The sequence below is a fragment of the Mixophyes fleayi genome, chromosome 2 (assembly GCF_038048845.1).
Source record: "Mixophyes fleayi isolate aMixFle1 chromosome 2, aMixFle1.hap1, whole genome shotgun sequence".
In the NCBI taxonomy this organism is placed as follows: Eukaryota; Metazoa; Chordata; class Amphibia; order Anura; family Limnodynastidae; genus Mixophyes; species Mixophyes fleayi.
In genome coordinates, this window is record NC_134403.1 from 308641520 (window position 1) to 308667256 (window position 25737).

General features: G+C 38.6%; 1 protein-coding gene across 1 annotated transcript in view; it reads left to right on the forward strand.

The window, feature by feature from the left end:
- PCYT1B (phosphate cytidylyltransferase 1B, choline) overlaps nt 1-24141 on the forward strand; it is a 117993-nt gene extending 93852 nt beyond the window's left edge. Inside the window, exons 5-8 of the mRNA XM_075196516.1 lie at nt 561-639; nt 11890-12032; nt 14129-14317; nt 16919-24141. Coding sequence (XP_075052617.1) covers nt 561-639; nt 11890-12032; nt 14129-14317; nt 16919-17170 — 663 coding nt within the window. The 3' untranslated portion in view covers nt 17171-24141. The remainder of the gene's footprint in view (nt 1-560; nt 640-11889; nt 12033-14128; nt 14318-16918) is intronic.
- The last annotated feature ends 1596 nt before the right edge of the window (nt 24142-25737 follow it).

Genomic DNA, 25737 nt, shown 5'->3' on the forward strand with positions numbered 1-25737 from the left:
TAGCATACATGGTATGTTACTTCATTAGTATATTACCACATCTAACACCTGGTTAATATGAATAATAAAATTGACATGTGAACAGGATGCATAAATCATTATTATGTTTTTGGTTGTATATTTTACAAAAGTTATAAAGACATTTATCAACATTCTCTTGAACTTTTTATTTATTATGAAAATGTTAAATTGTGCAAAAATCTTTGCTTTTTGACTACTTAATTGTTTTTTTCCTTGCATTAGGCATAAGCAATTTCTTTAAATTATCATTATTTTTTTTTATATATGCTGGGATAACTCCCACATCAAAGTTAGTCATTTTCTGAACTCAATACAATTTAAACTATGATTTCAATTCTCAGGTGATATTTTATTTTGTGTTTTCAAGATTATTTGGAGAGGGAATGCAGCAGTATAAAACACAGGAGGTAGAAAGCAATGTATTTTTATGTGAGTTCTGCTCTCCGCAGTGAGTATTAATCATTACTGGTTTTATTTTGTTCCAGTCAAAATTCTATAGTGTAAGTATTTCAATAATATATCCTCCCTATTTCTTCTAGATTGATTTTGTGGCTCATGATGACATCCCATATTCATCAGCAGGTTCTGATGATGTCTACAAACACATAAAGGAGGCTGGTAAACATCTTTATTTTAAATGTTGTGCTTTAACGATCTACAGTGTGTCCTGTATATGTTACTTCTTCCTCTAATTCTTCCTGAACGTCAAATCCAGTCATTTTTGTCTTATAGGAGAATCCAAGCTGGTGCAATAAACTTCATTATGTTGTGTATAAAATTAAAATCTTATAGTTTTTATAAAATTTATTTATGCCTTATATATGTTTAGAAAATACAGATAATGAGACTTATGCAGAGTTGGATGCAATTTACACTGAAAGCAGGAGTGTAAATTGCATCCGTTTAAAAGACGTAATTTATTTTATATTCAGAGATACGCATATCTTAAGATATGTGCCGTTCTGAATAGTACGGAAAATGCAAACATTTCAGTAAGGTACACTGAAAGCTTAACATCAGTTAAAAGCATATGATAAGGCCAGAGAAATAAATAAAAGGGCCTCCTCTGTAGATCCCTATGGGCATCTCACAGCTGTATTAAATTCCATTGTGCTTCTGTTGCCTATGTAGTCGTCATTGGGTGCCTTGATATTGGTGAAGACCTTGATGGGTTTTTGTTTGCCTATGCTGGCCCCAATGAGCTCCACTCAGTTTCTTTCTAACAATATGTGCCAATATATGGCTGGTGAGCAAGGAGATATCGTAATCTCACAAAATGCTGGAACGCCATCCAAGTTTCTATGCTTTCTGTTCTCTACTACTTAGCTTCCAGTATATCTGGCTGGTCATTTGGTTCACTTTCCTTTCTAAAATGTCTTTTCAGTTACCTGTAACCTAAGTCCATTTACAAGACCAGATGCAGCTAACTCCCCAGTAAATACATTGGTGAATGTCATTAACTTTATCTTCCAGGTTTTTACTGGATCCCTATTGAGTCTTTTGGCCTTATGTTCCGATTTCTGTACTTCTTTTCACTTGTCGGTGACCCTAAAGCCTCTTGTCTTGTTCTTTATAATTTCCTGTCCCTGTTCTGTATCTGAATTTTTATGTTTGTGTTTGTTTTGTTCCAGCATACAAACATATTGTTCCATTCTGTTTGGACTTACTTCAAGTCCAAACAGAATGGGAACTGATATAGTTTTAAAGTACTTCTGTTGTTTTAAAATAAGCATTGCCCAATCAATTGAATGTGTGTCCAAAGCACAAAGTGATTTATTTTAGCAGATGTAAATAGTCAACATTTTCAATACATTATTATATTATGATAAAGTACAGTACAGCACAGCACAGCCAATACCAAAAGATAAGTACATACCAATGCAATCGCTTGCGCACGCTGCGCACCCACGGGACCCGATGGACAATATTCTGTATAGAATATTGTGTCAGAGTTGACTGAGGCCCCAGTGAGATGCAGCTAATATATATACAGTCAGTGTTTCATTGTGAACAATAGAGATGACGTAGATGGTTTCTATAGGTCCAGACGTTGGGTGGGTCCAGGCCAGACAGGTAATAGGTTGATTCAATCTAAGGAATCCAAAGGTGGGGGTCTTCTCTCCAGGGGGTCTGCTCCTTTTCATAGCCAGTATCATACAAAGGTTTACTCTCTAATATCAATAACTAAAGTATGCAATGTGCGATCTCTTCGCCGACTGCACCGGACAGCTGCTGATGATTAGGGCTTCAATATGATATCAGGCATGACACCTTTCCTATTACCTAAACCTTTAATAACACTACAATGTACATATAATCACTATATATATATATATATATATATATAGACTAATAATAAACCGAATACTATCTGCTCCTGAATTACAGTGTATCAGAACCAATATGAAATTATATAAATAACTAACTGTTGTAATGCGAGTGTGTGCATGCGTATTTTACCGTGCGAACGCACCACGCCACGTACCATGTGGCGTACGCTTCGCAATACCCACGGCAAACCAATATTAAACCAATATACTTTCGTTCATCCAATTATACGACTTTGACAGTCCACCCTTTGATAGTACAATAAACTATCACCTTAAAGATGTTATATGCAGGATCTCAGTACCACGTTTCATTGTTATGTATACAAATCCCCCTTGGTGTATGTCCACGCTGTTTGTAGATCTAAACAAGTTATCATAAGAGTGAGTCTTAATCCTCTAAACGACTTCTTCTTTTACTATAAACCGTACACTTCTGGAGCTTAGAGATAACCTTTTGTATGCCCTTCAAGGGTGCAATAAAACACTTAATACATTATTTGGAAAGGTACAAGGTACAGTAGAACGTCTATCAGCTATACAGAATTCTCTACTACAGTTCTTCAAGTTTAACAGGTTCTTCTGTCCAACGCATGTCTTTAAGCTCAGAATACATTTAAACACTTCATGTTCATCAATAGCATCATCCTATGTCTATCAATAATGTCATATGCAATCTCCTTCAGCTTGCGTTAATATACACACTTCTAATAATGTCATCAGTTCTTTTCATCAACACTTGTGGGCGGGCTATTGTCTGTCCGTTCTTCCCAGTCTCTCAATACTCAGATTTAACAGTGATCGGCTTGCAAAGCATTGGGAGACTTCAGACTAAGGGACCTAGGTGTCCTACTTTTTCCCTTAGTGACCTCCCGCCTATAGTTCGGGTACCTCAAGAATATTTAGTGGAAAGAGAACTAATCCTACTTGATATAATCACTGAGGCACGTGTGAGCACGCCCAGCACTTTGTTTGGTCTAAAACCTTACCCTCCCAAGAATGATAATCATTCTCAAGGATGCCTGCTCAAGTCTGAATATTACTGGACTGGCATCGCTGGGTGTGTCTCTTTTTAACTATGGGGTCGCCGTACTTACGGACGTAATGCTACTCAGACAATAGCCCCTCGCACTTTCTCCAAGCTCCAAGGTTTCCAAATTTTCCTTTACCCCTGAATTGAATAGAGTAATTAACTGGACTGATTATGCTACTAACTTCTTCCTCCCCAATACCTCCTTATCACTACCCGAACCAGTCTCTGTCACCTGCTAATAATCAAAAGAACCGCCCTGAGAAGAGAGTGAAATGAGAGAACACAAAACAGGAAAAACTACAACTTCATGCTGGACAACAGTCTTAGCCTTTGGCTCAGGTGCTACTAACTGCATTCGAGGCCTTCCAGTACAGACTCATGAGTGCCCTTGGACCCTTCTCTGAGTGTTGGTCCCTCTGCAGTGGGTGGTATGGGCACCAGTGTGTCTCTGCTACCCTTGAAGCCGTGAGGCTGGTAGCCTACACCTGGTACCTGTCTGGCAAATAACCTAAGCTTAAGAAATTACTGCTCCACAACTTACTCTCCTGATCCAACATCCTGACAGTTAGTGTGACCTTTCAGGAAACAGTGTTTTGGACGTTCTTGGTTACTGTCTCACTATTTACCTTCTCTCAAGGTCTAACCTAGCCTCCCAGTTACAATCTCATCTCACGAGGGGTCAAGAACATTTCAAAAATTGACAGGTTAGGAGTCTGCCCAGGGGTGATCTCTTGGTAGCGGGAAAGGACTAGTGGCACTTCAATCAAGTTCCAACTCTTATTCTATTCAATTCATTCTACCGAGTACCACTATTTTATGTTCACACTGGTTTATGGCTAACTGAAAGTATGTGATTTGTTACCACTACTCATACATTATACATCTATTATCAATAACATGAATACCCCTATCATCTATTATAACTCTAGGACTATCACATTAAATAACAAAAGCTTTGAGTATGATACAGTAATACATTAGACACATTTCAATACACCTCTACCCAGACATATTTCATTGGTACACCTGTGTATACTTGAGGATCCTGCATGGTGGTAATTGGATGACGTGTATTTGTTTTACCTGGAGGAAAACCCATCAGCAGGAGGGATATGGGATGGCTCTATTGGTCTACCTTGTCCATCTCTCCAGAGTCCACCAGACTCCTCACCACATCTCTTCACCTTCCAGACAGTTTATCCCTTGGGTAACACAAATCTTCCTATATTAACCAATATGTGTATGCGTGCATGTGTGTGTGTTCACCTTTTTTAAAACTAAAACAATACAACGAAAAACAAAACAAAACATAGATTTGTTAGCTGTCACATAAAACCCTGCTGTCTATTTGACAGCTATGTTCTTCCTGGTGTGACAGCCCTGTATGGTTGTGCGTGTAAGTGTGGACCTTACTAGCAGCTACTCCAGTTGGTAACTGTGTCACTGTCTAAAGTCCTCTATGTAGTGTCCTAATCATGTGCTGGTATTGCTATAAAACGATTTCTCAGTCACCTCAACATCGCCCTCTAGACTAGAAAAATGCTAAAGACCAATGTATATCAATCGATTTTCCCTCTGCCAACTCACATGTCATTCTCTGTACCTCATATTCAGCTACTTGACTAAGTGGGAAAGGCAAAGGGGTCTTTTTCTATAACACTTTCTTCAAATATAACAGTATCCAGTACATGTCTGTCTAACAGTGAAAAATATAAAACATGAAAATTCTACATTTTCTAGGGTTTCACATTATGTCGTATCTTGTGGTAAAAATCCTACTCCAATGTTCTATACAGAGATGCATATCTGTATGCCTAACCTCTAGCATTCTTCTGTCCTCTTGTCCTGCCCACCCTTTGTGCATCCATATAAAGGCACATTTTTGTACAGAAGGCACGTCCCAAAACAAAAAAACAAAACAGATATGCAATCTATAACACATGAATCGTATTTCCACAACAGAACCTTTCTGCTTAAAATCAGCAGTTTCTATACACCTGAAAACAAAACCCCTGACTGTTTCTGTAACTCATGTCAATCTAGTGTGTGTATCTCTGAATTTGTCTTATGTAAAAAAAAAAAATATGTTTTAGCCCCATTGTTGAGACTGTGTCTGATTTTATCTCTACCAGAGCAGAGAGAGAGAGAGAGAGAGAGAGCGGGAGAGAGAGGGAGAGGGAGAGAGAGAGAGAGAGAGAGATAGGGGGAGAGGAGAGAGAGAGAGGTAGAGAGAGAGAGAGAGAGAGGTAGAGAGAGAGAGAGAGAGAGAGGGAGAGAGAGAGAGAGAGAGAGAGAGAGAGAGAGGGGTAGAGAGAGAGAGAGAGAGGGAGAGATAGAGAGAGAGAGAGGGGTAGAGAGAGAGAGAGAGAGAGAGGGGTAGAGAGAGAGAGAGAGAGGGGGAGAGGGGTAGAGAGAGAGAGAGAGAGGGGGAGAGGGGTAGAGAGAGAGAGAGAGAGGGGTAGAGAGAGAGAGAGAGGGGGTAGAGAGAGAGAGAGAGGGAGCAGGAGAGAGAGAGGTAGAGAGAGAGGGAGGGAGAGAGAGAGAGGTAGAGAGAGAGGGGGGGAGAGGGAGAGAGAGAGAGAGGGAGAGACTAGCGTTTGTGTAAAGAATGAGAAATAGGAAAGCAATGAATGATGGGAATACAAAGATTTGAATACAAACATACATGTAGAAAGGGAGATTTTTACAACAAAATGACAGCTGGATTGGACTCTGACTCTATGGGGAAATGGCTGTATTCATTCCACTGTTCCCCTTAGCTATTTGCTAACTATGACCCCTCCCCATACTTGACTAGGGGGTCTTAACAGTGCAATCCAGTGTCGTCCGTCATTGTGTTCATTACGAACTCGGTATCTCATTGACTACATACCTTTTCAACTGACTTTTTTAACTTATGATAGAGAAATGTCAAAATTTACTCTTAGTGACTCATATTTTCTCTGAAATACATAAAACTATATTTTGGAGCAAAGTATGTACATACTTCATTGTTGGATAATGATTCTCAGCCAAACAAATTATCATGAGTCACTGCAGCCTAAAACAAAAGATTGTTCCAATTGTCTATTGTTAATTTGTCTTTCAAGAGTGATTCTTCTATTTCTCTATCTCCCCTTTTGATCACTAAGTCTATACTCCTTTTGTGTCCCCTTTACCTGTGAGAAGAAAAACAAGATAGTTATCTTAAAACAGTAAACACAACAAACATTTCTATTCTTTGCCGTCGGCTAGCAATTTAGGAAAACAAACATTTCACAACATAAACGAACAAACAAAATCAACAAAGATTACCTTTTAAAATCCGTTCCCTGCACACTAATACTTACCACAGTTTAAACCCCACCTGGTTGTAGGACTACAGGTCTGACCTAACCTCCAGGGTTGACTATGGTTCTCCCCCAAGGCATTGGCTGCTATGAGGTGCACAGGAAACTGTTGAGAAGTCTCCGAGACTTGTGTGCGCCGTCTCTGTGGGTGTCTATGTGATTCCCCCTTAGATGGGCCAAGTCTCTTTGCTTCCGCTCTTGTTGTTGTACAGTCCTGTGCTTAGTGTCCCATTTTAGTGCATCTAAAACACTTTCTCAACTCATGTTGTTTCTCTTCTTTTTTACAATCTCCTAATGTGTCCTTCTTCTCTGCAATTGTAACATTTCACTATTCTGGGTTTCCTGTTATGTGGGTTGTATGCTGGTGATCGGGTGTGCAGTCCCTCTAGTGCTGGGATACTTACTATCATTACCCTATCACTTAGTGCCTCTTTCTGTTTGTTTATACTTTTATCATGTTCTATAGCCGACTCCCTGAGAGCACTTACAGTGGTTCCTTTCCAGTATGGTAATGAAGTTTGCACCCTTCTTTTCAAGTTTTCCCTGAGGCCATCCATTAGAACTTTAACAGCAACCTCTCTGTAATGTGGATTATCTTTTATGTCTGGTACCCCAGTATATTTGACCATCTCCATCAGAGCCCTGCAAAAGTAGTCTGTTGCATTTTTACTATCTTTTTGCTGGATACTAAAAATTTTACTCCAGTCCACTATCACTGGGAAATATGTGGCCAACCGTGTGATTATTTGTTTAATATTGTCCTGATTATCATCCTCGGTTAAGGATTCATCCTCCTCCAACATACAATCCTAAATGAACTTTTGTATATCAGTATTGAGAGGAAGACAGGCCTTCAATAATACTCGCCAATCGTTATTAGTTGGCTCTTACACATTACCATAATATCTAATAAACTGCTGACATTTGGTCAAATCTTTCCTAGGATCAGGGAAATCAGACAAAATTGAAAATGTTTCAGACCTAGTGCATGGATCATGCTTTGCTACATGTTTTAAGGGAACATCACTATTCCTGTCTGCTTTCCCATTGGGAACTGCTGCTGTGCAGACAGGATGTAAGTCTACCAAATCACTAAAACTAGTTGCTGAAATTGCTGCTGCAGTACAATGGATGTCTCCCCCCGTGTTAACCTTTTCATTATTCTCACCACTTTCAGCAGCTGCCCCTGCTGGTGGGACCATTCCTCTTCTTTTTCCTGAAACATTACTTTTAACGTTACTTAAAACAACATACAACTTACTAGTTACAGTTTTTACATTTTTGGTATTGGCTGTACTTCCCGCCCCAACCGAATTTATCGGGGGCGTGTTTGCGCTCAGTTCGCCACGCTTTGCAACGCACACTTCCGGAATGCTTGTTTCCGGTACGCTTACTTCTGCTGAACACATGTTTTTCCTTACACTCACTTCCGCTGTGCGTTTGCTGCTCTGCCACGTGCTACCTTCCATTTGCCACGATTTTAAACAATGATTATGTGCATTTCTCACTTTCGTTGACTTAATCAACCGTACTTTATCTTTTACGGTATTTAGTACCTCTGCATTAAAACTCCCTGTTGTTGGGAAAGGCCTATCACAATCTTTGGTCATTTCGACCCACGTGTCACAATACATAGTTGCGTATGCACCATATTTTGCACACATGAGAAATCTCGCTGACTCAATAAGACCTTCCTTAGGCAGTAAATTGGCAATCTCTAGCGTATGCCTAGCACCCATGTTGAACAATATACTTTCTACCCGGAACACAGACACACCGCAATGCTCTGTTCCTTCCGGCCAAATGTGAAATACAGACACACCGCAATGCTCTGTTCTTTCCACCTAATAATTTCAACTCTGTTGCTATACTCACCGCTAGAGATCTATAATGCTCGGTGAACGTATTTCCTTTAGCTGCGTTCACTCGCTTTGCTCGCACCAGGCGAGGATCCCTAATACAGAAATATCACTGTGGGCCCCAAGGGCTATCAGCTCCTCGATAGCCTGGCTCAACCACAAAAATCTGCTGAGTTTATTATTGCTGGGAGCGCAAAGTCGATACAATCAACCTGCCTTTCCAGTATAATTCCTCCTAGCTGCTTCACCAATTCGCACTAACGGTGCGATCAGATCGCACTGCCTACCAATACTAATTATTAGCAAACCTTGCGATCTATTGGTAGCGCTTTGCGAAAAACACGTTTTCGCATTCGGTATACCTGCCCTGTATACCGTCCTTAAGTTGGGCAATCTGCCTCGTCAGACAGCAACTGAGCACCTCAACAATAAACAGTGTATCTACGTTACAAAATCGCACACTATACACCTTTTCTGCGCAGAAAATTGAAAGTTCCCAACAACCGTAATAATGTCTCAGAGGCTTTCACAAGTAATTATACTATGCATATAATAACTATCAAAACGATTGTTCAACCACGTGGCAAATCTACCGGAAGTTCGCGTACGCACAACAGGAAATACACATACGCACAGCAATGTAATACACTTTAAACGTAAAACGACAATAAAAAGAAACATTTTTCTTTCTTGTCCCTAGATTCTAATTAGCGTTCCTTCAGTCTATGCAACAACGGACATTCGGTTTCGCAACACACAGTGAACCACAGGTCTTGAACACATTAAATTCTTTCCTGCTTTATGCGACGCGTCCGTCAATCCACCCTTTGTTGAGGAACCGAATATCGTAAGCGTTGCATACCTGCCGGTAACGTAACTCCTAACTCACGAGCCCCCAAATTGTTATGTGCGTATTGTCGCTAACCAATAACGATTGTCGAACCTCGATTTGTGTTTCCAAAGCACAAAGTGATTTATTTTAACAGATGTAAATAGTCAACATTTTCAATACATTATTATATTATGATAAAGTACAGTACAGCACAGCCAATACCAAAAGATAAGTACATACCAATGCAATCGCTTGCACACGCTGCGTACCCACGGGACCCGATGGACAATATTCTGTATAGAATATTGTTTCAGAGTTGACTGAGGCCCCAGTGAGATGCAGCTAATATATATACAGTCAGTGTTTCATTGTGAACAATAGAGATGACGTAGATGGTTTCTATAGGTCCAGACGTTGGGTGGGTCCAGGCCAGACAGGTAATAGGTTGATTCAATCTAAGGAATCCAAAGGTGGGGGTCTTCTCTCCAGGGGGTCTGCTCCTTTTCATAGCCAGTATCATACAAAGGTTTACTCTCTAATATCAATAACTAAAGTATGCAATGTGCGATCTCTTCGCCGACTGCACCGGACAGCTGCTCATGATTAGGGCTTCAATATGATATCAGGCATGACACCTTTCCTATTACCTAAACCTTTAATAACACTACAATGTACATATAATCACTATATATATATATATATATATATATATATATATATATATATATATATATACGGTATATATATATATATATATATATATATATATATATATATATATAGACTAATAATAAACCGAATACTATCTGCTCCTGAATTACAGTGTATCAGAACCAATATGAAATTATATAAATAACTAACTGTTGTAATGCGAGTGTGTGCATGCGTATTTTACCGTGCGAACGCACCACGCCACGTAACACGTGGCGTACGCTTCGCAATACGCACGGCAAACCAATATTAAACCAATATACTTTCGTTCATTCAATTATACGACTTTGATAGGTACAAGAACAAAAACATACAATTAAAGCTAATACTACATAGTGTCACATAGTATTGACCAATATTCATGATAATTTGGTAAATTTGTGTTCATTAATGATATAGCCAACGTTCTTCTCCTGCTCACATAAATAAATGCAGGAAATTACATTATATATATATATATATATATATATATATATATATATATATATATCTATAATATAAAAGCCTAGCGGCGTGTGTTAGTCTGTGTGTGGAAAAAACTATTTTCTCAGAAAGGGCTCATCCAATTGACCTGAAATTTGGTATACTGACATTATTTGACAAAAAAATTAGAATAGTGAAGTCAGTCAACTTCCATCATCCCCCCTTCCCCTGTGGGAGGGGTAGTAAAGGCTAAATTTACGATTTGGAAAGGGCTCATCTAATTGACCTGAAATTTGGTATACTGACATAATTTGACAAAAAAAAATTAGAATAGTGAAGTCAGTTAACTTCCATCATCCCCCCTTCCCCCCATGGGAGGGGTAGTAAAGGCTAAATTTACGAGTTGAGGGCTCAAACTCATTTTCGTGAGGTAATTTTACCTCATGAACACACATGTGTACAGTGGCGGATCCAGGAAGGGGGGCGATCGGGGAAATCGCCCCCCCCCCCCTAGCAGGGGTTTGCTATCGACGGCTGCACAGTATGTGCAGGTCCATTTGGCAGTGACAGTGTGCTGCCCGGCTGCTCTGATTGTGTTTTACACAATCAGAGCAGCCGGGCAGCACACTGTCCCTGCCTGTCACTGCCGAGCGGACATGCACATACTGTGCAGCCGCCGGCAGCCTCAGAAGTCGGAAAGGGGGCGGGCCTAAATCGCCCCCCCCCCTTACATCGCCCCGGGTACAAACATTTTCTAGATCCGCCCCTGCATGTGTAGCGGCGTGTGTTAGTGTGTGTGTGGAAAAAACTATTTTCTCAGAAAGGGCTCATCCAATTGACCTGAAATTTGGTATACTGACATTATTTGTCAAAAAAATTAGAATAGTGAAGTCAGTTAACTTCCATCATCCCCCTTCCCCCCGTGGGAGGGGTAGTAAAGGCTAAATTTACGAGTTGAGGGCTCAAACTCATTTTCGTGAGGTAATTTTACCTCATGAACACACATGTGTATGCATGAGTATCATGCACGGGTTAACTTGTATATATATATATATATATATATATATATATATATATATATATTTACTAAGTATTTCTTGAAATATAAAATGATAATAAACTATTCTTCTAGTTAGTGTCTATTTTACCTTGTGTGCACATTATTCACATTTTTTGTTATACATTTGAAAAAAATGTCATGTTTTTTATTCTATGATCAGTGGAATTAAACAATATTTGTGCTTAGTCAATAGTATTACTGCATTCAAAACAGAGGTGGATTTTCTTATTTTAAAGATGGAAGTGCTGTCATATAAAATCCTATGATACAGTTAATCTTTCCCCTCTGTGACAGGCATGTTTGTACCAACACAGAGGACAGAAGGTATCTCAACGTCCGACATAATCACTAGAATCGTCCGTGATTATGATGTTTATGCCAGGCGCAACCTCCAGAGAGGCTACACTGCAAAAGAACTAAACGTTAGTTACATAAACGTAAGTATAAAGACTGTTGACAACGTGGGTTCAATTGGTAGATTCCTATTTTCATTGTTAAACACAGTGTTTAAGAAAGTTGTCCCTTTTCATTTGCTATAGCTTTATAGTGAAGATTGGGGGCTATAAATTTCCATCGACATTTCAAATCATAAATTATTACAACAGTTTGATGGATTCTAGAGAGATTAGTGCCATAATCCCCTCTTAAACCTAAATGAATTGCACACATAATACCGGTATTAATGTCTCATTACCTATAGTAATGTTTTACTGTTAAAAAAAACCCTGTGAGAGTACTACATCACATTAACACAGCACGATGTAAGCATAGGCACATAGGGTCCATGTTATTTATTGGAAATACATTTTATAAACAATCTTTTCATTGAACAATTTGTACACACATAGAATGATCTAAATATGATGAAAATTATATTTTGAGCATGTGCAGGAAAGAGGTTGTTTAATTATGATCATTCAGGTTGCCTACACACATAGCATACAATTGTTTTGAAAATTTTAAATCCAAACTCACTAGTGGCATAACATATTTTTTACATTGTTCATCATTTTTTGGTAGAAATTTGTCAGACAATAGATTATTGGGATACAATTTATCTCTTTACCCTCTATAACCTTGTGCCATTTTGCTGATGGTACCAAGGTAACAAGAGCCTTTTTTTAAAATGACACTAAACCCCCAAATTGAAATGTCCATATATGAGGCATGAAGGTAGGATACATTGTACAGTGATGACCTGACATTAAACTCTGCAGCTTTTTCAAAAGTGAATTATTTCCTTCTCAATCTATTATAGACAACTGAAGTTCAATCTCACACCTTTAAGACAGAAAATGTCATTTACAAACTGTAAAATATGTTGGTGTGGTTTACAAGAAATGTGTCTAATTACATAACAAAGAGCATACCCACATCCTAATTTATGGAACTACACCCAAATAAGTGCTCTGTTGAACATTTATGGGTGCATGATGTAATGAGCCGCGGCTTCTTTGCAGACCGCTGTGGCTTGTTGTCTGCTGGTGCCTCCCGTCCTGGCCATCGCTATGAAGACCGGGACGTCATTTCTCCCCACGCGTCCCGGCTCTCATCAGGGCAACAGCTGGGATGCTCCTGACATTCACCGCCACAGCCTGGCTAGTTTGATAGCTGCGTGCACACTATACACCCTATTAATTAACAGCCTCCTGTGGTTGATTGCTACCCCTGTGGCTCCTCATTGTTCATTGGCTCCCATATGTTTATAAGGCAGGGACTGCTTAGCCTCCCTGCCGGTTATAGCGTTTACTGTCAGAGTTTTGATGACCTGCTACTTTGTCTTCTGACTTTTGATTGATCTCCTGCTGTGACCCTTGCCTGAACTTTGGACCTTGCCTAATTGCCTATAGCCCCGACCTTTGCCTGAATATTGGATTTTGCTATTTTGCCTGTGGCCCTGACCTCTGCTTGAATACAGGACTTGCTTGTTCGCTGCCAGCCCTGACCCTTTGGTTTGTATGTAACCTCTCTTCCAGCCTCGGACCTTGACCCCGGCCTGTTCTGACAATCCGCTCCTATCTTGGTTACCGCCTCCAATTCACCAGTTGCAGTATAGTATATAAACTTCCACTACGCTAGAGCTTAAGTTCTGGGGCATCCAAGTACCTGTGAGCATATAGAGCTCTACAGGAAAGACGGCTGCTATAGACAATGACATCTGTCTCTTGTTCTGGAAGTTCATCGCTATAACCGCTACTCATAACACATGGTGGAAAGAATAAAGCATAAAAGTAAAGCTTACAACCCATTTAGGACAACCCTCTTCATTATTTTAGTTTTCCCCTTTCTCCTAAAATACCACTTGGTTTAGCTTAATTTATGTCTTAAATTAATTATAAGGGCATAGTGTCCTGCTGTAACTCACTGGTCACTGATGCTGCCATGGTGAATCATCTGTCCTCACAATTCATTTTTGCAGCCTGTCACTTCCACTCTGCTGGTTTAGATAGGAATAATCTGTTGAGGAGTATGATATTGTGAAATAATTTTAACATTCTTAATATAATTTTCATTTAAAATGTTTTATCAATAGGAGAAAAAATACAGATTTCAAAACCAGGTGGACAAAATGAAAGAAAAAGTGAAGAATGTGGAAGAAAAATCAAAAGAATTTGTGTACAAGGTAGAAGAAAAAAGTCACGATTTAATTCAGAAGTGGGAGGAGAAGTCAAGGGAGTTTATTGGAAATTTTTTGGAGTTATTTGGTCCTGATGGTGCCTGGGTACGTTCATGAATTCCTTTGCCCTATTGCACTTACATCACTAAAGAGGTCTTTCAACCTTCACATAAATCTTTTTTTATTGTTCTCGTTTGTTAAATGCATTGTTTTTCTTTAAAGCTTCCTTTTCAGCTTTTCAGCTATGTGTTTGTATTATTAGGTTCATTTGTTTATTTTCATTGCCCTGGGTTGTGATCCAGAGAGAGCAACAGAGATGTGTCATAACACAGGCAACAAAAATAAACATAACTAGCTGATGGTATAAATTCATAAATATGAAAATTAGAGAAGAAAGCTAGAAAGAAAAAATATGTAGTAAGAGTTGCATGGGGGCATGTACAAGCCAATGGATTAAAGTTATATGTAAGTGGGTAAACCCCTTTGAAGGCTAATTTTGCCCAAAATGCAATTTTCATTTTGGATGGAATGTGCCTTTAATTCAATAAGTAAAACATAAATCCTCCTAATTTGAACGATCCCCCAATGTCTGCAATGGTCAGTGAATGTTGTCCTTAGGCCTGCTGATAGCGTGAAGTCAATTGACAACACTTTGCTTCTTTAAGTTAAGTTCTTCTTTGACACCACTATCTTCCCACATCAATATGACTGTTGGAGGACACTGCTCAGTCCACTATACAACTCCCAGACTGTTTTTCCCTCTTGCCTCCATTCTCTTCCTCACATAATAACATTGCCACTGTCACATTCAGTCCTGTCATCTCTAATAAAATTATAAAAACAGACAGGTCACAATTACCACTAGATCAGGAGCATCATCTCTTAAAATACTCTATCATGATGTGAACATTGAGATGATCCGATTGACTGCCGGCTATTCTATTCCCTCCCACTGCAAAACATTTATCACTTATATATCATTTAACGAATATATAAAAAGGCAGTTCTAAACATTTTAAGTAGTAACAAGATACTAAAAATGCTTACACCTATATCTGTGACTTGTCATAGAAATAAGTAAACATGACCCACACTGCAAGATCTACTCATGTGGGCCATTGTTATTAATTATGTGTATGTAATACATGAGCTGTATTGTATGCATACATATCTATTGCATCTGTCATGATCAACACCTGTCAAATCCCACTATGCTGGCCCATTACACTTACATTCATATTCCATACTTGCCAACATTCCAGACTAGAACGAAGTTAGACAGCACTCTCACTGCTCCCAAAACACATCCATGTCGGCTCAAACCCAATTTCAACATGGACTGTTAGCAGATGTAATATTCACCAGTAAGTAGCTTATAACAATCACTTATATGCTTGACAAATGAGATTACAGTTGGCATTAGTACCCTCCTATTATCTATTACATAAGTGTAAATGATAATTTGTACAAACTGCGTAACCTAAAGTACTAAATAACTGTGTAAAAAATGCCACAGCCAACATGGCCTAGTAAGCATGAAGTGCATATATAATGGATTTTTTGAATTTGGAAACTGTATTACTTATTTCAAGCTCTCAATACTGAGCTTTTTGTGGTGCCCACAAAAACAACTGCATACATTGATTTTTATAGGCAAAACATCATTTTTTTTAATTTAAATAACTCCACTTTGCAGAAGCCTATGTTGGGTTGACTTAATCTGAGTGAGTTCTGAATCTTTTTTTAAATAGTAAAACATAAATACATGTAACATTTAAATCACCCAATCACAAGAATGATGAGGTTCTACCAGACAGACGTTGGGATTTCCTCAAATTGTCGACTTCATCTCCAAAATCCTTAAGTCCCTTTTCTCCATTCATTCAGACTGTCCATATCGGTACAATTTTCCACTGTGTACTACACACTTCCTTTAATTCAACAATTAACAATACCCCATCATAATAATCCCCTTCCATTTCCTTTCACCTTCTGTAAATCACCTCACTTCTCCCCCACTCCTTCAGTTACTTTACTACACATTGCAGAATATCTTATTAAAAGCAGGAGGTTCCCAGCTAGCTACTGGTAAGCAACATCTTTATCCTCTCAAACCTGGGCCCTGCTTTTGTGAATGTCCTACCATTTTGGTCTGGTTTCAAATTCTGCTTTCTATTTTTTATTTTAACCATTCATGTGTTAAATTTATTTTGCCTGTAAACTGAGCTTCTTGGGGTGTTTTTCCGAAAAGCTTACTGAAAGGATAAAATGCGCTTCCAATCTCCATGTGCAAAAGGAATAAAAACAATCTTCATAGTTGCCATAGGAACTGGCCGGTTGTCACCAGGCAGCCTGTGTATCCATAGAAATCCTGGAATGCTTAGCTAGACACCACCAATACCAAGTAGTCCCTGGGTACTTGCCAAATTAGAAAGATTATCTAGCCTTGTCGTGCAAGAAATGCCAGTCTAAGTTGGTAATGTGACATATTTTGAAGGTAGAATCAATTCATATTGGCTAACCATCAGCATGTACGTTTAACTAATACCTTGAGGCAGCGGTTAAGTTGAGTAGCCATTCAAGCAGACACTTCAGGGGATACCAGGGCTGGTGTGTATCAGCAATAAATAAAAATAATATTATGGACTTTGGCAAGATAATATATTCCAAAATGCATTGCTTATAGTGTTTATTTTCTTCCAGAAGCAGATGTTCCAGGAACGGAGCGGGCGGATGCTTCAAGCACTCTCTCCAAGGCAGAGCCCTACCAGCAGTCCCACTCGGGAACGTTCTCCATCTCGATCCCCATCACCCAATTTACCATGGATGCTCAATAAGCCGTCCCCTCCGTTATCCCCAAAAGGTGCAGCCTCTGCCTCCATCAGCAGCATGAGCGAAGGAGATGAAGATGAAAAGTATCCTGTACAAGAAATGTTTTCACACATTGACAGCAGTTAAGCCTTTCCCCGCCATGGGGCATATTGCTTAGTTAGCCTCTCACAGTGGAAGAATTAAAACCAGATTTTTTTTTATAGAGTAAGGTGATAAGAGTAAGGTGAGGATTCAAGCCGAGAGTGGCGTTTGGGAATGCAGACATTTAAATATTTTCAGGCACCTACTTAAAAATGTTGAAAATGATATTTAGAGAGGTGACCTCAGACCGGCGTATGTATTAGTCTTGAAAGTACTGTATACTATAAATTAATAGATGCTGTACCCAATCTTGGTCAGAAATTACCATGCCAAAGTTATTTGCTAAAGAAATTGCAGATTAAGCTATAATGACAGAAAACGTAATGTTGAAAGCGAAAACTATGTAGACAGCAAATATTATTCAGAGTATTTGGGGCATGTAGTTCCTGGTATACTTGAACCTTGTGCATTGGAGCAAAAGGTGAACAGCAAATAGATAAATAGGTAAAAATGAGTATCAATATGAGACAGAACAATATGATTATTCTGAATGTACCATCTTGTTTATTAACAGAAGACTAAGATATGCATAGATTGAAATTAATATTACAAATGTTAAACAGTTGCACTTATTGTATAAGAAAGTAATACCGTGGAACTGAGCTAAGAATTGACTCCGCACATGTTTATACAGATAAGATACTGTGCTGTGCTGCAATATCACAATTACCTATAATCCCCCACAGTTTGACTGTCAATATCTACAGGTAGTAGACAAATAAATAGAAACACTAATATAAAGTTACCTTATTGGACGTTGGACCACCATATGTGGAAGGTACGGCCTGTATGCTTTGTGGTCTACCAATGTCTGGAATTGTGCAGGGAGGAATCCACAAAAATGTCTCTCAATTGATACCTAGTTGATGGAAAGCATTGCACCACGTTCCATAATATCACATAAATGCTCATCAGGAATAAATCTTGTTACATGGGATGAAGATGATCACTTAGTACCAATAAATAGCAATTAGCATTGACCTTGCCTTTTAAAGGAAATCCCTTCACCCACATCATGCCAGAAAAAGGTGCCCGACAACATCACAGAACCACCAAAACCCTTTACTTTTAGAAGCACTCGGCTTTAGAGGTCTTTGGGTTGGATGATTCACCTGACCATTTCACCATCCTCCACTGCTCGGTAGTCCATTATCTGTGCTCTTTTTAACCACTAAACTCGCAAACATGTATTGCCAGGTGTGATGAGCAGTTTATGAAAACTGACTATGGTATCATAATCTGTGGAGTTCTTGTGGGACCATTCTTGATTAAACTGGCTGCTTGTGTAGGTTCAAATTTTCAGTCAATGGATCTGTAGTTGCTCACCTGTTTTCCCTTGCACCTCAAGACATCACAATCCTGGATTATGCGATTTCACCCACATTTGCGCTTCACTGATGTAGGTTTTCCTTCTGAATTCCATGCTGACATCATCTTGAACGCCATTGATCATACAACATTAGCAGGTTCAGCTGTCTTGGTCACTGAAGCTTTTGTCAAACATGCCCCAACAGTTACCCCTCTTTCAAAGTCCCCTTTTCATACTATCCATAATTAAAGGCAGCCAGAACAGCCCACCAATTTTATACTTGACCCCAATCATGCTGGGATGTGATTTGCTTAAGTAATACATGAGACACATGAGTGGAAACCTTTGCTTTCAAAATGGTATCGCTCATTTACCCAGGTGTTTCCATTTTTTGTCCACTACCTGCAGCCACCATCATGTCACACTACCATTCTGATGGCCTTTGTGGGCATCCATTTGTAAGGGAACATTCAAGAGAATGCCTGGAAAATATAGGTGATGTAGTGAAAAGTAACAGAGTAATAAAAGGGAGATATCTGCCTGTTTTGGATATCCAATCTATTATTTACAAGACCATATATAGACATTTATGGTGTCCAAGATGTCAACTCTGCTATTTATTATTGAGTGTGACCTCATGACAGAGTGAAAGCCATTTATGACAGGCAAACATCTTACAAATGTTTGTCTTTTCAGTGTATACAAAGATAAGTTATTGTCCAGAAAGTGCATTTATTTCACCAAGACTTTCTATGCTATGTTTTACAATACACACTTCTGCAGCACCCATAGGGGAGGGGAATTCAATTGACACTTGGGGGTAAATGTATGATACTCAGGTTTCTTCAACTCCCGCGAGTTCGGCGAGATGACAGCTAAAATTTAAAGCGGTGCTGCCTTGTAAAGGCAAGTTTCCCTTTACAAGGCAGCGCCGCTTTAAAATTTAGCTGTCATCTCGCCGAACTCGCGGGAGTTGAAGAAACCGGAGTATAATACATTTACCCATTGGTCCGCCCACTATTACTGTTAGTACGGTAATTTTAACGTGGATTTCTGCTTGCGGCTCTCAGAGCTGCGAGCAAAAATCAGCTTTGAAATTACCGTACTAACGTTAATAATGCGCACTATTACCGTAGTAATGGTAATAGAGCGCTGGTTGTGTTACTCTCACGAGTAACACGGACAATTGAATTTCCCCCATGGATGTTGCAACATTCTCAAAATACTGTAGATTAACTGCTTGTTTGTTAACTCACTTCCCTGAATTGGAAAAGCGGCAAATGGGCAAATGTTATATGTGTCATTCATATATCCAATCTGTCTGTTTTAATCTTTGATTTTCTTTTAAAAAGTTTATAATTGTATTGTGTGCTTGTACATGCTGAGTGCCATGTTTGTGCCTATGCATGCACACGGCTTTCCATTGAAAATACAAGTATGCTCTGAACATGGTTACAAATCTGTAATGAACTCTGGGGCCCATTACACATGAAAATCACGCCTCCAGTTTTCTCCTGTTAACTCCCCCTTTTCCCCTAAATATAAGGCTTCCAAGTGCCCCATCTTTTGAGCTGTGCTAAGACCAAAACACACATATCTATATAGATCAGCCCATTCCTCCTTATTATATGGACCCACAATGCTGCTGTCTTGCATCCATAGATGCCACCTTTGGACACAAAATCAGATTTGTGCAAAATCTGCTATTTCTCCTCACTGGGCTCCATATGCTTGTCATAAATAAGCACCATTTTATGAAAATTGTACTATATCATGTATTCACAGCATCAAGCTTTTAAAGAATTGGCCATTGTAAGGGGGGATTTACTAACGGTCACATTTTTAGCCTTTTTAAATTGCACTGAAAAAATGGAAATCTTTGACCTACTCTCTAATCTATAAAACATCAATTTTAGTGATCTCTGTTGTTTTAAAAAGCTGTATTCACCAGTGATGTTTTCTCAGAGAAACTCCCATTCATTTGAATGTTTGTGCTATATTTAAAATCTCCATTACAATGAATGGGAAAAACTTGGTCAATGGCGTGTTCTGTTAGTAGCCAAATCAAACGGACTTGATAAAGAGTAGTCAGACATTAGAACAACATGCTGCCAGTGAAAGGTCTATTCCAAATTGTTGGTGTTTCCATATGCCTGGATATTCCAGCACCCTTATTTGGCTGTTTGTCACATCAATCAGGATTCCAAAATCTTTAATTGAGTGGTTAATTACAGTCATGGGCAAAAATACTGGCACCCTTGCATTTTTTTTCAAATAACTCACAATTTCCTCTAAACATAAAGTGACATTAAAAACAGTTTTGCGACAGTTCTTTCTCTGTTAATATAAATAACCTTTGTTTTTGATTCTCAAGTTAATACTGGATATTTTTTAAAATCAGAAAATTAAAAAAAAAATGGCATTGACAAAATGATTGACTTAATATTTGATAGCACAGCCTTTGGCCAAAATGACTACAATCAACCTCTCTCTGCATCTCTCATCTGGCAGTTTTCTCCCAACTGTTTTGTGTGGGATTTAGATCTGGACTCTTTACTGCCCACTTCAGAACAGTCCAGCGTCTTGTCTTGGACCATTCCTGGGTGCTTTATGAAGTGTGTTTGGGGTCATTGTGCTGCTCAAAAGACCTATGACCTTTGATAGAAACGAAGCTTTCTAACGCTGGATTCAACATTGCACTCCAAAATGGCCTGGAAATCTCAAGATTTCATGATGCCATGCACACATTCAAGGCACCCAGTGCCAGAGGCAGCACTTCAACCCCAAAACATTACTGATCCTCCTCCATGTTTGATTGTAGGGAACTATACTTTCTGTAAACATAGGGATGAAATGCTTTACCAAAAACCTCTAATTTGGTCCCATCTGTCCATATGACATTCTCCCAGAGGGAATTTGTCTTGTTCAGATGTGTTTTGGCAAACTCCAGTCTGGCTTTTTTATGTCTTTCTCAGCAGTGGGGCACTCCTGGGCTTCCTACCATAAAACCCCCTTTGCCAATAATTTTATCTGGCCCATTTAAGGATTTCCATGTGGAGTAATTTATGACTTTTACATTTTTCTGCTTTTAGTGTTGTATTCCATTGTAAGCAAAAGAAAGACATATGAGAATACCAAACTATTTTTTAATTTCCGCAGTTTTCTGGAAGATATGGTGCATTATTAGAAAAATAGTCTATGGGTGCCAATATTTTTGCCTATAACTGTATGAGTAAGCTCTCGCGGGCAGCGTCCTCTTTACCTATTGTCCCATGTCTGTCTACTGTCCGACTCTCTCGTACGACCTGTCATGTGTTTTGCTGCACTCTGTGTCTGAGTCCCCATAGCATTACTCACACTGATCTGTGCTACTTATGTGTATTAGCCGATCTATTTGTTACTTGCTTCTGCATGCGGCACTCCGGAATCTGTAGTGCCTATAAATAAATTAATTAATAATAATAATAATATGTGTGATTGTACTGAATATTGAAAGCTCCCTCTGCGATTAAATTAACTTAAGTAGTAGTAAGCTTTCAATATAGAGTATAATCAAAACGCTATCAAATGAATTATACAGTTATATAGAGAATTCAGAATATCCATTTATGTAGGATAAAAAACATTTAACATAGCTGAGGCAGGAACATGGAAACACAACAAAAAAATACAGGATCTTTTCAATTTGCCTGAAACGACAGTAGGATGTGTAAATGTTTATTGGCTAGCAATAGAAAACTTCATTGACAAAACTTTTCAACTTCATTTCCATGTGTCCATTTATTTCAATAGAATTATTAGTGCTGCAGCTGAAGGAAATAATATTGGATGAATGGTTAATCTTCTACACATATAAAAGGTTTTTTTTCCATTTTGCTGTTTGCAACCAGTGAAAATATTTTCTCAATATACAAGATCAATTTACTAATTCAAGAATTCATAGGTTTACCTATTGTATCATTGAAAAATCAATGATTTCTGTAATTTTGGTTTGATTTTTGATTTATAGGTTGGGTTGCCTTTAATAGATTCTGTGTTTAGTAAATCGAATATATAAATTGTGATTTTCTTATAATATTTCTACAAATCATTCTTTAGTAAATAATCCCTTAGGTGTATACATATGAGCGACAGTGGACCTTAAAATTGGTTAAGATCATATCATTGGTGTCATTGACCAAATGGGCTGCCTACAGAATGTGTGGCCATTCTTTATGTCAATTCTGGAATACAGAATGAGTTTCCATACAAACGCAAGCAATCTGAATAAGTGCGATAGCCTTGATCTACTGTATAGGTCCTGGCTAATTAGAATCTGTCCCTTGTCATAAAACATCATGAGGGAAATATATGAAACCTGATACAAAGAAATAAGATGGTACTGCCCATATCAACAAATCAGATCTTGCTTTAAACTATACTAGAACAATGACAGCTAGAATCTGGTTGTTCCTATAGGCAATACTGACTTTCTCATACCTCTCATCATTCAAGTTTTGAAAATCAGGACAGCTCAGATAATGTTGTGGCTGTACTATGATGGGGGCATGGTCATGTCACTATGGTGATGTTGTCACATACCCGGGGATGTGTTTAACACTTCTGAAACATTAGGCCAGCCCAAACCACCTCCCCACTAGAACCTTAACTTGTCAGGACAGTGGGACAGTCCCTTAGAATCTGGACAAATGGGAAGTATGCCTTTTTCTTGTGTACAATTTTTCTTAAAGGTTCTTCCATATGGCACTGTTTTGTGTTAAGAAATGTAACATCAAGGCACTTTTTTAATCAATAATGACAACTGCAGCAGTCTTGGATGAATTATTAAAGTGGACCTGTCACCAGCAGTTAAAAAATACTGTTAATAGGTAAGCACTTACCAATATGATATCACAGGATAAAATATTCAAATATTCCTAGTATGTTAAAAGAAAATGTTACCTTTCATTGGTGCCATTTGTCTTCAAGCTGTGTCATCCCTAGTGGTATAATTGGCCATGGATTCCGTGTCCTCACCTAATTGCTGACTCTACATTCAACTCAGGCAGAGCAAACTTGGGATTGATGTTGGACATTTAAAGAGACCTTTTTAGCTACACAGAGATGACAGTCATTTTTTGCCCATGCTTCTAGAACATCGGTCATGAAATGTCTAAGTGATGTAACTAATTCTTAGTAAATTAATAGGATTCCCCAAATAGCCTACAAAATGGCTGCATCTACTGTGTGTAGGCAACAGGTGTCCTTTTCACTAATGACTGATGTGAGAAATTTTGCAATAGCATGATCCCATACCCCATAGTCTCCCAGACTGCTCCCTCTGCATGGGCATGTGTGGGAGAGTGGGAGTCTGCCACATGTGACAAAGGTGTTAACTTCTCCAGAAGCATGATATATTTCCACTCCTTCCTCAAACAGGGCAGGCTTATGGCCTTAATAAGGCCCAGGAGTCCACTGCAGGATAGACTACTAAGAGGAAGGAAAGTGATATGTTGGCTTACTCTATACAGTTCTCTGCAAGTGTAAATACTATTTTTATTGTATGTAGGAACTTCACTCCCATCCTCCATCTTCCACACTCCTATTTATGTGTTGCTGTGTTTGTTGTTCCTACACTTGGCTCTAATAAAATTGCTGTTAAACTTTATGCCTGTCTCCAGAGTCCTGACTTGAGCTCTGCCCTCCACAAGTTGCTGTTTGAAGTAAAATCAAGTCATGGAGACCCTTACAGCCCACTTTGCCCCAAAAAGGGTTACAAGATTGGAGCTTGTGACAACAACAGGAATAACATCTGGCACAGAAGGTGTTCTTGACCAAAAACCATAGTCTCAGGAATTCCTCACACTGTTCCAATAGAACAGGGCTATTCAGTAGGATGGGGTGGACAACATAAGAGCTGAGCTGGTTCCAACAACTCTGCTCAGATGTTGGTGACAGCACTGATCACTAAGTTGAAAGAGGGAGATACTTCTAAGGCCTTCATGACTATATCTGAACAAATGGCTTGGCCAAAGAGTTAACTATTTTGGAAATTTTTGGAAATGTCTTGTCTCGGGCCCTTGCACAGTGGTGTTGGGACTGTATCAAAGAGTGACTACAGCTGGGGACCTACACTGCCAACCATATTGTGGAAGTCATGGTGCTTATACAGTTTACTAATGGACTTCCTCAGTACCTGGCTCACTTGGTCTTCCCATACAAAGTAGATTAATAAAACATACACAGTCAATCATTATTATCAGCTTATGTTTGTATAGGATTGTAGCTCTGTACACAAAAAAAAGTTAAAATAAATATGTTACAGGACTACAATCATAACTTAACAATTCTACATCTGTAGTGAACCATTTAGAGGAGCTTGTTAATGATTATTATTGGAAAAGTATAGATATCCAATAATTGTTTACTTCGAATGAATATACCAAAGAGATACAGGCATGCAAAAATTCTTATGCACAATACAGAACTGACAGCAGAACAAACAAATTATTTCTGAACGTATTCATTTCATATTGACATATAATTATTTTAATGTATTGATTGCTTCTATAGACATTCAAGACAGCAATGGGGACCACTTTTGCTCCCAGTTATGCTAATCTACACACCTATTTATATTACTAAATGTCAATCAAATACTTGCCCTAGGGTAAAATGGAATTGCAGTCATAATGGGGTTTTTGAACTGCATAAAATTATATATATAATAAAGTGTTTTTATGGCTTTACACTATTCCTGTTTTTATTCATTTTACTATTCCATATTAGATAATCTGATGCTGATCTTCTGCAACATACTAATTTTTCACATGGTGACTCACTGTTAAGAACCTTATAGAGATTAATGACAACATCATTAATCAACATTAATTACAAAGAGACAATTTTAATTATAATTATCTGGAACATTTGCATTTATTGTATGCAATTATGAGACTATACATACAAACTTCACCATATAAGACACCTCTATTATACTTGTACACACTTCATATCTATCCTACATTTTGATTCTGAAAACCGTTTGGCCCTGTATTTAGAAGGGTACATATTGTAACCACCGACATGCTTATTGAGTGGTATTGGTGTATTTCTCCATTACAACTACTCTTAGGTCTTCCAGCCTGTTCTAGCTCAGTCTTTTTCACGCAGGTTTATTAACAACAAAAGTTAATGTCATTGTGCTGGAAGCTCCCAGGAAAAAAACACTTAGCTGAGGTAGTTATTACAAACACATGACGTC